This window comes from Olea europaea, chromosome 12, assembly GCF_002742605.1.
Source record: "Olea europaea var. sylvestris chromosome 12, O_europaea_v1, whole genome shotgun sequence".
Lineage (NCBI taxonomy): Eukaryota > Viridiplantae > Streptophyta > Magnoliopsida > Lamiales > Oleaceae > Olea > Olea europaea.
Window position 1 is genome coordinate 15,361,254 of NC_036248.1, and position 14,158 is coordinate 15,375,411.

At 36.5% G+C, this 14,158-nt stretch overlaps 1 protein-coding gene across 2 annotated transcripts; it reads right to left on the reverse strand.

Annotated features, from left to right (window-relative positions):
* Window positions 1-1,448: 1,448 nt before the first annotated feature.
* LOC111405845 (DNA (cytosine-5)-methyltransferase CMT3) lies at window positions 1,449-13,916 on the reverse strand. Of its 2 annotated transcripts, none has more exons than XM_023034914.1 (20): window positions 13,408-13,916; window positions 11,432-11,515; window positions 10,478-10,585; window positions 10,268-10,387; window positions 10,090-10,189; window positions 9,770-9,969; window positions 9,592-9,657; window positions 9,249-9,494; window positions 8,870-8,928; window positions 8,703-8,769; window positions 8,293-8,622; window positions 8,109-8,174; window positions 7,938-8,024; window positions 7,765-7,852; window positions 2,636-2,754; window positions 2,436-2,540; window positions 2,317-2,360; window positions 2,164-2,233; window positions 1,965-2,068; window positions 1,449-1,821 (listed from the first exon to the last, which is right to left on the reverse strand). In XM_023034914.1, the coding sequence occupies exons 1-20, from the start codon at window positions 13,747-13,749 to the stop codon at window positions 1,650-1,652; spliced, it is 2,577 nt and encodes an 858-aa protein (XP_022890682.1). In that variant the 5' UTR covers window positions 13,750-13,916; the 3' UTR covers window positions 1,449-1,649. The 2 variants fall into 2 exon arrangements, with proteins under 2 accessions (XP_022890682.1, XP_022890680.1); XM_023034912.1 differs by having other exon boundaries at window positions 8,109-8,177; window positions 13,408-13,915.
* Window positions 13,917-14,158: the final 242 nt, after the last annotated feature.

Below are 14,158 nucleotides of genomic sequence, written 5' to 3' on the forward strand. Positions count from 1 at the left end.
TTATTTCGTTGAAAGTATTCAATTGTTTGGCCATGTTGTCATAATGTGCATTCCCATTCTGGGTAAATCTTTCCATATTATGAATAGTTCGTAGATTTACCTGTTCAACGACATCTTGTGTGAGTTCTCCGAGTAATGCACGCATGGTTCGAGGACTCAACTCTATCATTGGTTCGTAGCGATTGTGATTACTCTGATCCTGTCCATCTATTCGTGGAGAGCTATGCTGCTCCTCACATCGTTCAATCACAGACTGCACTCCTCCCTGGCTTGCTGTTTCCTTATCGGATTTCTGAGGCATATTGTTTCACATTTTGTATCTTCAACACTAAACACCAAGGTTCTACTGGGCGTGCCAAATTGTTTCGCGCGGGTACTCACTAACAATTAAAAAGGGGTCAGACGATTGTGTAAGGGACAAACCTTTTGAGACAAAGTTCCAAAAAGATGTGTTTTATTGGCAATGACTTTACAATTGGAACTTAAATAGAAATGCCTCCAAGAAGCGCAAGCACGTGAGTACTGAAAAAAAAGGTTTTAAGTCTAAACTAAGAAATTAAAATTATATATTCTCTATTTGAGAGTGTTTGATTCGGGGTCTTTTGCTCTATGTCTTTTCTTTTCTTTTATATTCTTTTGATGCTCTATTTGTGATCAACCGCTTAGAAACCGCTTAATTGCTTTATAAATGTCCACTTTCTTCATGTGGCCAACTTATCGTAAAACTGCCGTCTCTAACTGCTGCCATTACTCTTTGTCGTTCAATCGTCCTCAACTGAACATCCTTGAATCGTGGAACGTAATAAGATTATTCAATAACTGCTTCGATAATTGAACTTTTGGATAACCATAACATCTCACGTTTGCTAAGATCCTGGGCGATTCGAAAGTTTGGACGAGAACAAGATCATAACTTTGAACGACTGCAAGACACTTCATTCGCTCAGATCCTAGGCGTCTTGTAAATTTGGGCGATGGTGTTACCGCGTTTGTGGGCTTCCACTACATTTAATAATAACCCCATTTGGGTCTTTATCCTCAATTGTTCAATTGGACTTCATTCTTTCAGCTATTTAAATTGGACTGCACTTTTAGCATGTCAACAAAAATATTACTTATTAATTTTATCCCTATTTGGTAGCATGGGACACTTGTATAATGACCACCAATCCTACACGACCAAATACAGAGTTGAAAACTCCTACATAAATTTTGGGAATGATACACTCTTTCTGTATTCCTAATCATGTACTCTCATTTTGTTTGTTGCCAATTAATACTATACGGAAAGGAAAACTTGCACTATTAGTCCCTAACAAATGAATTGTAATAAATAGCTCCACAACCCCTAGAAAAGAAACAAATTAATCCCCAACATTTCATAAGTTGAACTCTTACCATATAAATTTGAATTATAGACATGGAATTTTCCCTATTAGAAATTAACGTAGACATGAATAATAAATAGATTTACTAATAAAATCAGCAATTATTTGCCTGATTACAATTTATAACTCAAATAATAATGCTGTCAATAATCTCAATATCCAACGACATTTGAAGGGCACTGATAAAAAGTTACAACACTGAGTTGAGTTTGCAAAAGAATCGAGGCATAATTAATTGACTCCAATAAATAATCATAATGGTCACAAATGAACCTCTGGAGAAGTAGGAGAAGTAGTATCTGCAATCTTTGGGAATTCCTCAGGAAGGGTGAATAAAGGTTCAGTTCCTGACAATCCTTTCAATGCCAATGCCAATGAGTACCCTAATGCTCGAGCTACCGGTACGGCAACTGCATTCCCAACTTGAATGTATCTAACAAGTGTTTCGAAGAGGAAAAGAATAAGCGAAAAGGGAACAGAAATGAATAAAAATGAAGAGAATAAGTAATTTACAAATGGTTGGGGAAAAAACATTGAAGATTAAATGTAAATAATAAAAAATTACTAGGTAGGCACCTTTCTTTTATTGGGCCAAGAAGCTTATAATAATCTGGAAAACCTTGTAAACGAGCATTTTCACGGATTGTAAGAACTCTATCTTGAACAGGATGTACAATCGTCTAAAGCACAAGAGTCTAGGTCATGATGTTATCCAACAGAAAACCTGCATATCTGTACAGTTTAACTCTACATCTAAAGGACAAGGAAAAGTTACCTGATTATGAGGTTCAGCCCTAGTAACCACAGTTGGAACGGTCTCATCCCACCATAACCGTCCAAATGGTCTGCAAGGATGAAGAACGTGCATGAGATCCTTTGTCTATCAATAAGCACTTAAATTATGCATAAAAAAGAAGGATTTTCATACTTCGATGAAGTTCCACGCACAAAAGTCATTGCATAATCAGGAACCTGCCATTTTTTAATACACATTATATATAGCAGCAAGGAGGATTGGCATAGAGTAAAAATGTCATAGAAATATACCAAAGGCTTCCCAGAAGGCAGCTTTACTCTTTCTATATCAGGATCAAACTCAACTTTGTTATCAGCACGAACTCTAACGCCTGGCAAATCCCTAAAGTTTGCCCCCTGAAACCATGAAGGCAAATTGTTCAGAATCCAAAGGACAGATTAAAGTTTTGCTGTTTAACATTCATAAATCTGGGTTCTAGAAGATATATTACCTTTTTCTTAGGAATATGACACACACGTTGGAAATCATCCTGGTTTAGAAGATAGGGTTGATGATCATACAACTTATGTTCAGACACCTCAGAGTTAAACATCAAGCAGCCAGGCATCTCTACATTGCAAAGAAAAGTTTTCAATTCAAGGCAATAGATTGTCCTGCTTTAATTAATATTTAAACAATCAAAAACAAGGACCTATGCAAGCATTACAGATCATTAGGCAAAAAAAAAATCAGTCTCTTTAATTTGATTCGCATAATCCATTAATTCATCTTAACTTTTTAATGAAAAACATAATGTAAGTCAGCCGAATAAAAACTTAACCATTGAATTTAAAAAAAAATGTTAAACAACAATAAGGATGTTCACTCAAATGGTACAATAATAAACAGGACTGAAATTTGTATCATAAGACTAATTTTCTTGTATCTAAAAAGTGTGAATTTTCAAGAGAGGGGATAATGTGTAAGGTAGGACAAAAAAGAATTGCAATGCCAAAAAAAAAAAGGCAGCAAGAAATTCATTTTTCAGCTGAAACAGAAGTATTTTCATTCAATGCATCTCAGAGTATTCATATTACTATTTATCAACTTTACCATAAACAGCCCATTGTCACATTATATTATGCATCAAAGGGGGTTACACATAAATAAGAGTGCAAATCCACATCTATTGCGAGTTTCCATCTCATATCTGTTAATTATTGAATGGGGACATAAGAAGTAGTGCTGTCTCTCTGCAATCGTTTGAAAAGCACATCATCCTTGACTTTGACCCCAAAAGAAAGCAACGCTCAAGGCACGGGCTACATAATAGCAAGTATTGACGAAGTTTGGCTGAATGATTTTCCCGTTTGGGGTTCATTACATTATATAGATGAATATTACAGACACACATGATAATATGGTACAATTTTAGGTAAACTAAAATTTCTACCTAAAATACAACACACGTATATAAATATGGTAATGAACCCGTGATCTTTGTGATTATGATTATCTCATTGACATCCCCCCTCAAATTGACGCTGGACGATCAATAAGCGTCAATTTGCTGACAAGGAATTGATGACGTTGTCGAGTCATGGCCTTGGTAAACACATCAGTGATTTGAATATCAGTGATGATATGTGGAAGGGAAGACCATAACAAGCCTCACGAATAGAGTGACAATCCACCTCAATGTGTTTAGTACGCTCATGAAACACAGAATTAACAGCAATTTGAATAGTACTAGTGTCATCAGAATGAAGGGGAGTGGGCGTAAGCTGAGGACAACTAAGCTCAGCTAGAAGACCCCGCAACCAAACAATCTCAGAACAGGCAAAAGACATAGCCCGATACTCAAATTCAGTGGAAAATTTAGAAACATGATCCTGTTTCTTGCCGCGCCATGAAATTAGTGCATCCCCAAGAAACATGCACCAACCTGTAATCGAGCGACGAGTATCCGCGCATCCAACTCAATCTGCATCACTATATCCTCTTAACTCAATAGAGGAATTTGTAGGAAAGAAAAGGCCTCTATTGGGTGTACCCAGCAAGTGTCGAATGATGTGACGAACCACAGTCAGATGAAGGTGTCGTGGAGCATGCATAAATTGACAGACCTGTTGCACGGTGAAAGAGATATCTGGTCTAGTAATAATGAGATAATTCAAACTACCAACCAACTGGCGATACAAAGAAGGATCAAGAAGGAGATCACCTTCATCCTTATGGTACTTCACATTCACTTCCAAAGGAGTATCAACCGATCGACCATCCCGAAGTCCAGCTAAAGTAATCAATTCTTCCAAATACTTGAACTGATGCAAGTAAGTTCCAGTTGGACTTGAAACCACCTCAAGACCTAAGAAATACTACAAAGGGCCTAAATCCTTCATATGAAAAGAATCCTTCAGTTGATTTTATAGTTGAGATATCAAGCCAGATTTAGTTCCTGTAATAACAATATCATCAACATAGACCAAAATAAGCACAGTCCCCGCTTTGGTGACAGAGATGAAGACAGACGAATCATATTTGCTCTGAGTAAATGAGAAATCCAAAAGAGTAGAACGAAATTTGTCAAACCAAGCACGAGGAGCCTGCTTCAACCCATAAAGGGAACGCTTTAGTTTACACACATCGAAAGATGGCAACGAAAAGAGACCCGCAGGAGGTGTCATATAAATATCTTCCTTGAGGTCACCATGCAAAAAAGCATTCTTAACATCCATCTGTCGCAAAGACCAACCCTTGGAGGAAGCTATAGCTAGAATAGTTCGAATCGTCGTCATTTTAACAACAGGAGCAAAGGTCTCCTCATAATCCACCCCATATTCTTGATGATTTCCAAGAGCTACTAACCGAGCTTTATAACATTCTAGAGATCCATTAGATCGGAGCTTAACAAAATATACCCATTTGCACCCAATGGGTTGAATACCAGGAAGGCAAAGAACAATATCCCATATGTGATTCTCCTGAAGAGCTTGAAGTTCCTCTTGCATAGCTTTCTCCCAGCAGGGTTGACTAGCGGCCTAAGAATAAGAAGTAGGAGCTGTAAAATGAGATAAGGTTGTAGAGAAGTATATCGAGCAAGAGGATGAGTAACACGAGTGGATCGCCGAAAACTAGTAGATTTTGAGATTGAATCAGGATCGGGATCGAGAACGAGAAGGAGTAGTCGATTTGGAAGCTGTCGTCGTTGATATACCATACCAGGTTTAAAACGCTCTACAGAACCAGAGTCATTCTCAAAGCTAATAAGTGGGGCCAAATCAGGAGATGAAGCAACATGATGTTGAAAGTAATACTGATTCTCAAAAAAGACCACATTGCGAGATATACGAAAACGATTAGCAACACCATCATAATAGAAGAAGCCTTTCTAAGCAATGCTGTAACCCATAAAAGCACATTGTACGGATTAAGCATTAAGCTTATGACATTCATGATGAGGTAAATGAACAAAATAAACACAACCAAAGGTGTGCAACATGTCATAACCAGGATGTGTATCGTACATGCGAAAATAAGTTGATTCAAAATTCAAATGCTGAGCAGGAAATTGATTGATCAGATATACAACTGTAGAAAGGGCTTCGACCCAAATTTTGGATGGAACCGAAGATTCCAAAAGTAAAACTCTGACATCTAATAGGTGACGATTCTTTTTTTCTGCTACTCCATTTTGCTGAGGTGTATATGGGCAAGAGCGTTGAAATAGAATACCTTTTTGTTGTAAAAATGATTGAAATTGATGAGACATATATTCCCCACCGTTGTCAAACCTCAATATACGAATACTAGAGGAGAATTATGTCTCAATGTAAGCTATAAAGGTTTGAAGAATGGTACCGACTTCGCTTTTCAAGCGCAGAAAATATATCCAAGTGTAACGACTGAAATTATCAATAAATGTCACAAAGTACTTATAATGGGCATGAGAAGTCACAGGTGCCACGCCCCAAACATTAATATGAATAATCTCAAAGCATTTATCAGTACGATTCCCATGAGTGGGAAAAGGAAGAGTCTTACTTTTTCCAAGCTTACAAGTATTACAATCGAAAGACAAATTGGAAAATTGAAACTTATCTTTATTACCCAAAGAACCACACTTCAACAAATGAGACAAAATTAAAGTATTTCCACATCTCTTTTGCCGTAGTGAAAGAGCGTAAATTATTCACCATGTGAGACTCCATAGATCCCAAAATCCAAGAAATAATATGAGCGTCTTTATTTCCCATGCACTAAGATCCTTAGTATCTTCAGGTGCTTTAGAAGACCCATCAATATGACCCCAAAGTTCCTTTCCTTTCAAAAGATCCTGAATTGAAATTCTCATGCTGAATAATTTTTCCCAGTAAACTTAACGCAGAAGGAGTCAACCGACATAACTTTGTAATATAAAATATAAAATATAATCCAAACAAATGCAGTCCACACACTGAAACAGTTTGCAGCCCAATTAATTGTCACCCAAGGTCAACCCACAACAAAAAGATTGCAAGTCCAACAAACACAGCCCACTTGTTAAAACACACAGTCCACACTTGAGGCCCAAACCACCACAGAAGCTATGAACTCCAGAGAAGCTCTGACACCAGACGCTCGATTCCACACAATTCGCGTCAACCAGCAAAGAAACGCTCGAAGTCTTGTTGAGCCCACACACAGGATGCTGAAATCCTGTCGAATACACACAAAGAGACGCCGGAAAAAGGAATCCCGAACCCCGTTGCTCACCCAAGGGACGTCGAGAGTTGCGTTCGTTGCTCACCCAAGGGACGCTAAGAGTCGCGTCGATCATAGGCCGGAGATCACCCACAGAGACGCCGGAGAGTCTCTCCAATTACCCAAAACCGAATTACACTAAAATAGTGACTTCAACTGAAGATTTATTGCCCTAGAAGTCTGTTCTGTTAACCAAATTGTCGATCCCTAATTTAATCTACAGATATGGCTCTGATACCATGACAAAGTTTGGCTGAATGATTTTTTGGGGTTCATTGCATTATATAGATGAATATTACAAACATACATGGTAATATGGTACAATTTTAGGTAAACTGAAATTTCTACCTAAAATATAATACACGTATATAAATATGGTAATAAACCCGTGATCTTGTGATTATGATTATCTCATTGACAAGTATTACTCCCTCAGTCCACTAGTAAATGAAGTTATTTCCATTATGATATGTCTATAAATGACACTCTCTTTGTAAAAATAGTCATTTTCTTTCATAAACACTTGTACTAAAGAAACTGACTTCTCGACCATTAGTTTTCCAAGAAATATACAAGTTGTATTCAGTTGCCACCTTTTTATTTCTCACCCAAAGATACCCTCTGGTTAAGGAAAAGGAGAGTTTAGTAGTTCCTGAGTGAATTTTCTCACTGCTCCCTCACATTTTTTTTATCTAATCTCAAAAGGATGCATTGCCAAGAACCTGACACAGATCTAGTTATGGTCATTTATTTTTCTACAATTACTAAGCTCCTAGATAATGGATCAGAAAAGATTATTGTAGCCATCGTCATTTTGGCGAATCTAACCCAGAGAACTCTGCACTACTGAAGCATAAAGATAATACTTTTGCTAATATCAAATTAACATGTGCTCACCATCCCGACGTAGTCTTATAAACCTCTGAAAATCTGTTTCTGGCTCGAAACCATAAGGTATTTCGTCTCGTGCTTCATCATTCTCAACCTATTAGATTTATGTTGAAATGATTGAAAGGATATCATTAAAGAATTACTTTATCGAATGAAGAGAAAATGTGAATTTTACATACAGGAGGAAGGTCAGATATCGCATCACCAAGAAAAAGTTCCTTTTTGAGGTCAATTTTAGAGCCTTCACTGTAAGCAACTGTGTTTGCCTGCATTCATCAGTGAATATTTATAGCTAGAACCAATAGTCAACACTAAACCTTTACAAGAAAAAGAAATTTAACAAGCACTACCTCAAATTCTGTTGGAATAACCCCCCGAACAACAACATTATGTGTAGGCAACGGGTATTGGGGTAGCTTCTATTCAAGAGAAGAGAAACCCAAAAAATAAGAACAATATACGGAAAACTCAACCAGTTGATTCAAAATGATTGCCTTGCATGCAAGGAAAAAGAAACTAAAAGGACAATATTACCTCAGTCGAAAGGGCACCCCACACGAATACGCGCATTCGAAATTGTGGGAGTCCATAAGCACCAGCTGCCATCATTCCCATCCTTGCTTGATAACCCATTCCAACAAGGCGACCAATAGCATATCTTCCAAGGAAGCCGCCCGCAAATTTTACGATGTCAACGACATTTTCCATCAACACAAATTTTGGCTTGAGAAAGGCCACAATGTCCATGAAAACAATTAGTTGCTTATTTTTGTCATCGTCTAAAGGATTTTCCTTATTTCTGAAACGGTTGAATCCACTTATGCCCTGGCATGGTGGGCCGCCACATATAACATCGACATCCCCCTAATTGGCATCAGCATAAAATACTTAATAACTTAGAGCAACAAAGATTTCACAAGTTGCTAGAACCAGGAAAAGCTTACCGGCATAGGCAAAATCTTTGCCTTGTAGCCAACAAAGACAAATTCCTTCAATTTTTCTTCACAATCACTAGTAAGTAGGCATTCACCATAAGCCAATTAAATTGAATAATGATGATTTCGAGTACCAACTTAAGCTTGATGACAAAAATATTGTTTTTATTCTGTACCTCAAACCTTCTAAAGGCTCCCACGTGTCTTCTTCAGGTCCATAACCTTTCCAACGAATCTAAATAGAAATAGGGAAGAAAAAAATAGCAATTTACAAGACAACATGAAGGTTTTATTGCTAACTCCTAGGAGCTTTAAGTACGAGGTAAGATAGAATAGCAAAATTAGTAAAGCAACCAGAGTGATTAAACAAGTGTCCACAAAAAAGGTTAGTAACTAATCCAAGACTTATTTGGTTTACATTATTGCATGAGGATATGCACTTACTTAACAAGCTCTCACTGAATAAAGAGTCGAGACAGTTTGTTTTTGTTTTTCATTATAAGCATGTGGATTCTCATAGCAATCCAAATAATAAACCCTAGACAATCCGGATACCTTAAAATACAATGCAGATTTTCCAGATTTATTTGGATCGCCGTAACAAATTGACAATATCTTTGCAACTTCAAAGGTTTCAGATCCACTTTCACTCCCATTATCATCACTTTCATCATTTTCCATGCTGTTGGAAAGCCTGTTTTCATGTACCGGACCACTAGTTTCTGTTGATAAATGGGAGGCACAAAGCTTCTCCCATTCCTTCAACAGGTTTAAGAAATCCTCGGCAGATTCATTTCGGACCTAAGGTACCAAGTTAAGAACGTAAAAATCAAAACTAATGAATAAAAGATGAGATAAAAAGGTACCAATACAAAACATCATGTTTAACTATTTCTACCTCAGTCTCAGGATGATTCAATTTGAGACTTTCACATGCAAACTGGTTAAGATCAACAGCCCATTTCTACATTCATAAAATGCATAATTTATTAGATCATTATACCGTGGGTTTCAAAATTAATAATGAAAGCAAAAATACTAGATTATCCATAAAAGAGCAACGATGTAAAACTTACAGTAACAAGGTTAACACCACAACTGTTTACCCCAAGACAGAGCCCAGTAGACATTGCACCACATCCAGAGTACAAGTCCAATAGTGTTTTCTCCCTACCCTGCTCTATTACTCCAGGACATTCGCCAAAACTCGAAGCTACAGCAACATCAGCATCACTCGAGATGGTAGAACAAGATTCACTGCTAGCAGCACTATTATCTAGGGAACAAAAAATCGTTAAGAAATTATTAAAGATATATAATCAAAACCTTCAAGTTGAAAAAATAAAAGTCAAAATTGTGGGAACAACTTGCTCAATAACTGAAGGGAAAAATATACCTGATTGTAAGCTTACAAAAGAAGTATATGGAAGCAAGTACATTTGATCATAGTAATAGTCACATTTTGACCTTATTTCTCCATTTATATCCGATCCATCCTGAAATCCAGCACTTCATATTAGAACCTGATAGAATGGAAGAATATTTAGGGAAATATTAAAGCAAACCTGACTTACTTTTATCGGTAGGTTTACAATTTTGAGTTTCCTAACAAGACAATCCAAAGGGTTGTCATCTTTGATTTCTGAAAAGAACACGCGCTTGTCATCTATAAAGTTATCACAACATTTGATGACCTGACAAACAGAACGAAAGCTAACGTCATATCAGCATTACAACAAAAGAGCTATTGCAAAACACAAATACAACTTTTGATAAGGTCTTACCGTATCATTGGCCCGATAATACCAGCGTGCAGTAAAATTATTTGAGCCATCCACCGCCTCAAACATCTCTATAATCTTACAGATGAAATTATCTTGCCCTTCATCAGCCTACACCATTATTGCATGTGTTAGATGCATACGGTTGGATGCATCATGCGTGTATATGTCAAAAATAGTATAATACGATTTGCAATGTGTTCTCGTACTTATATTTACCTCAATGGTCTATCACAGTCTTCATTCTGGAGAGATCGATATGAAATTAAAAAGAACAGATGCAATCAACTGAAAACCAAAATGTAGAACCTAAAGTAATTTAATGTTTTGGAAATGAAGTGTATTCAGTGATACTTATTGACTACAGCTTGAAACAGGAAAGCATCCCAGTTATTTTTTTACTGGGAACATCTCACAAAATGAATTACATAGAAAAATGTCAACTGAAAGCAAAGATTTGATATTCAATTTTCGAAATTTTCTAGAAAAATATACAAGGTTTAAAATTCATAATAAACTTCAATCAATTTAAATGATAATCTTCCTTTTATGAGGGAAGCAGATCACCTCATGCAAAATGAAGTAATTTTATCATCTAACTTATTGTGTCATTGTCGTGCTTCGAGTTTTTTCCATTTGGAAATTGCTCCTCGAATGCACCACTAGTAATCACACAGTTCCTTAAAAGTGACTTCCACTAGAAATGCTTTCGATTGTGTAGCGAACAAATTATGGCAAAGCGCTGCTGGAATACAGTAGTTATATATTTGTTTTATTTGTAGTTTTGTACAAAAACATGATTTAGCAGATGTAAGAAAACAAATCCAAACTATACACAAATATTCATGAACTAGAAGGAAAATCTTAGCTGAACAAAAGAGTGCCCAGACATGCACGTGAGAAAATCCAAATTACAAAAACAGAAAAAATCCATGGAAGACCAGAATAAAGTGTCACCTTTACATAAGCCTCATCTTCCAGATTGAATAGTTGCCCATCAACCTCTGCTTGAGTAAAATGGCGTCTAGCTCGAATTACTTCCTGTACTCGCCCAGAACAATACGTTTTAATTTATTAGTTTGCATGTTTCATTGTGTAGAAAGGCAATCAAGAAGTATACCTATTTCACCAAATGTCTGCACAAATACACACATGTTGAACATAAATAATAACACGTTTTACGCATCTCCACATTTGCGAAGTGGATGGACGAGGCTCAATTATGCTCCAGTCTAGGTTTTGGATTTATACAGACCGTCAATTAAAATCAAATTGAAATTATCGTCTAGATTCAAATTTCAATATCTGAACAGTGCACATACTTTCCAATTTCAACTAGTTTCTAAAGTATTTGTGGAGTTTTTAAGACTTGTTATGGTGCAAAGATAAAAATTAGTGGTTCTTTGTAAGTTATGTCCGACACCTTCATTCAAGAAATAAATCGAGTTACTCAATTAGCTAAAGAGCCAAACAATTCGACAATTAGTATGCAACGAATATGATAAATATTAAAATAATCCCAAAAAATTTAATTAATTGGTGTTGACTGCAATACTTCTTGACCTAAGATGCAATTATACATTCAAAAAGGGTCACAATTTCGGTTGAACTTCATAATATTTTACTTTTTACTTGTGCTAAGATTTATATATTAGAGTTGTAACATATATTTTTGAAAAGCTCCAATTTAAATTGTATTGACATTAAATACCAACATGTTTTTTTAATTTAGTTTACTTAAAAAGTGTTACCTGTACGTTGCTATGTAAACTATAGTTTAAATCAAAACGAATGGCTAAAAATTATTTAATTTGAAAAAAAAAATCTAAATTGTCTTAAATAGTTTAGCATGAAAATAGGTCAAAAATCACAAAAATCGATTCACTTGAAACCCCATTTAATTGGGAGACTTAACAAACATTTGCACTAATTAAAAAGTAGAATATGGCAATTCACGAACCCTAAACGACTAAAACTAAAAAATTCTATTCACTGCTCAAGATATTTAATCTGGACACAAGAGTGGCAAGTGATTCGATTCATACCTAAACAACCTCGTGAAGTAAATTTTTACTCGATTGAAAATTTCAAAATAACAACTTTCAGCCAAGAGTATACAGTTATATCATTATATAACATAGAGCCCTGCTACTAAGCCAGGCTCAGTAACAAGCTCAAAAACAGTCACCTCAGCCCCCAATTTCATTTAGAGTGTGTTTGATTAACATGAAAAATATCTCCTAGAAAAGAAAATGTTTTCCTTGTTTTGAGGAAAATAAAAACCATCTCCACCCAAGGAAAATATTTTTCCTTAAAAACAAAGAAAATTAGGCATATTTTCAAAAATTGGAAAATATTTTCCATGGAAAAAAATAGCAATCAAACACTTCAAGTAAGAATTTGGGTGGAAAATTGATATTTTCCGTGGAAAATTGTTATTTTCCGTGGAAAATAAATGTAATCAAACACACCCTTACTTTTTTTTTTCCAGATCTAAGGGCCGAGGTGTTGCCACCTCGACTTCCTGTTTTTTAGCCTGGTTTTGCACTTGGCTGAGTAGCATTTTTCATATAACATATTTAGACCAAATTCAGATCTCTCGAGGTTAAGTCGCCCCAGAGACATATCCTTCGCAAATAAAAACCAAAAAAATATGAATAATGCTACTTGCAATCAATCAGTATCACAACCACCCAAATGATAATATATATGCTGTTTAGTAATTTGATACATAAGACTAGAAAAAATTATCATATTAATAAATCAAATAAAAAAACTACCATGCAGGATGCCACGGAACGATTATGAATAGCATTACTCAAAGTACGCATTCGTTACCAAATAGCCATTGAAGACACACGTGTACATTAACAAGGAATGCAAATTAACATAAAGGCGGGTTTAGTGTGTCACTGTGTGCGAATGATTATTACCGACGAAGCATTGTATCGGTGGGGCCACAGCTGTCGAGCTTCTTCATCCGCAACCGGATCTCCAACAAACCGACAAGCAGCTTCCTCTTCATCTTCCTCCACCTCAATCCGATCTTTCTGCTTCAAATCCAAATCAAGCAGTTTCGATATATTCTCACTGCTCCCATTCTGCAACACTTCCCCTACTCCCTCTTCTTCAGCGATAACTCCACCAGATCCGGTCACTGAATCCAACTCCAAAGCCACATCATTATCTGGCATGTTGGAGGCTTGTCTTCCGGATCTCTTGCTCCCCTCAGACGCCGCCGCATCTTCCGAGGTCAATTTCCTCTTACTCGGCATTGTAGTAACAGAGAGAGAAAAAGAGAGGTAGAGAGAAAAGGATACTGAGGAGATGGAGTTTGCTGCACAGCCACACACAGGCTTCTGTGGGGTTTCAAGGGCACAGAAATTCAAATGTTTTGAAAAGTGGAGGGAGGAGGCGGGATAGCGGAATTGTTTGAAGTGGATTGGATTCCGTAAAAAGGGAGAATAGGGGGCTGTTTGGTTACAAGAAATCTTGATAAAAAATTTGAATTTTCTTCCTATACCATTTTGAAAAGAAGGTGGCTTATTTGTATTGGACGTTACTTGACGTACATAATACACAGACACGGTTTGGCCCGTGGCTATTTTTTTCAAATGAGACCTGCTGCTACAATGAGGGACCTGGCAAAGTCCTGTACGCTGGGCTTAATCCTATTGTATTTTG

What these genes read in the sequence shown, in the direction of transcription:
- LOC111405845 (XM_023034912.1), bottom strand. Translation starts at nt 13,749, where the DNA reads ATGCCGAGTAAGAGGAAATTGACCTCGGAAGATGCGGCGGCGTCTGAG. An exon ending in GTGGTGTTAACCTTGTTACT is followed by an intron (nt 9,658 to 9,769) that starts GTAAGTTTTACA and finishes TTATGAATGTAG; the next exon opens with AAATGGGCTGTTGATCTTAA. An exon ending in GTGCGTGGAACTTCATCGAA is followed by an intron (nt 2,234 to 2,316) that starts GTATGAAAATCC and finishes TCATCCTTGCAG; the next exon opens with ACCATTTGGACGGTTATGGT.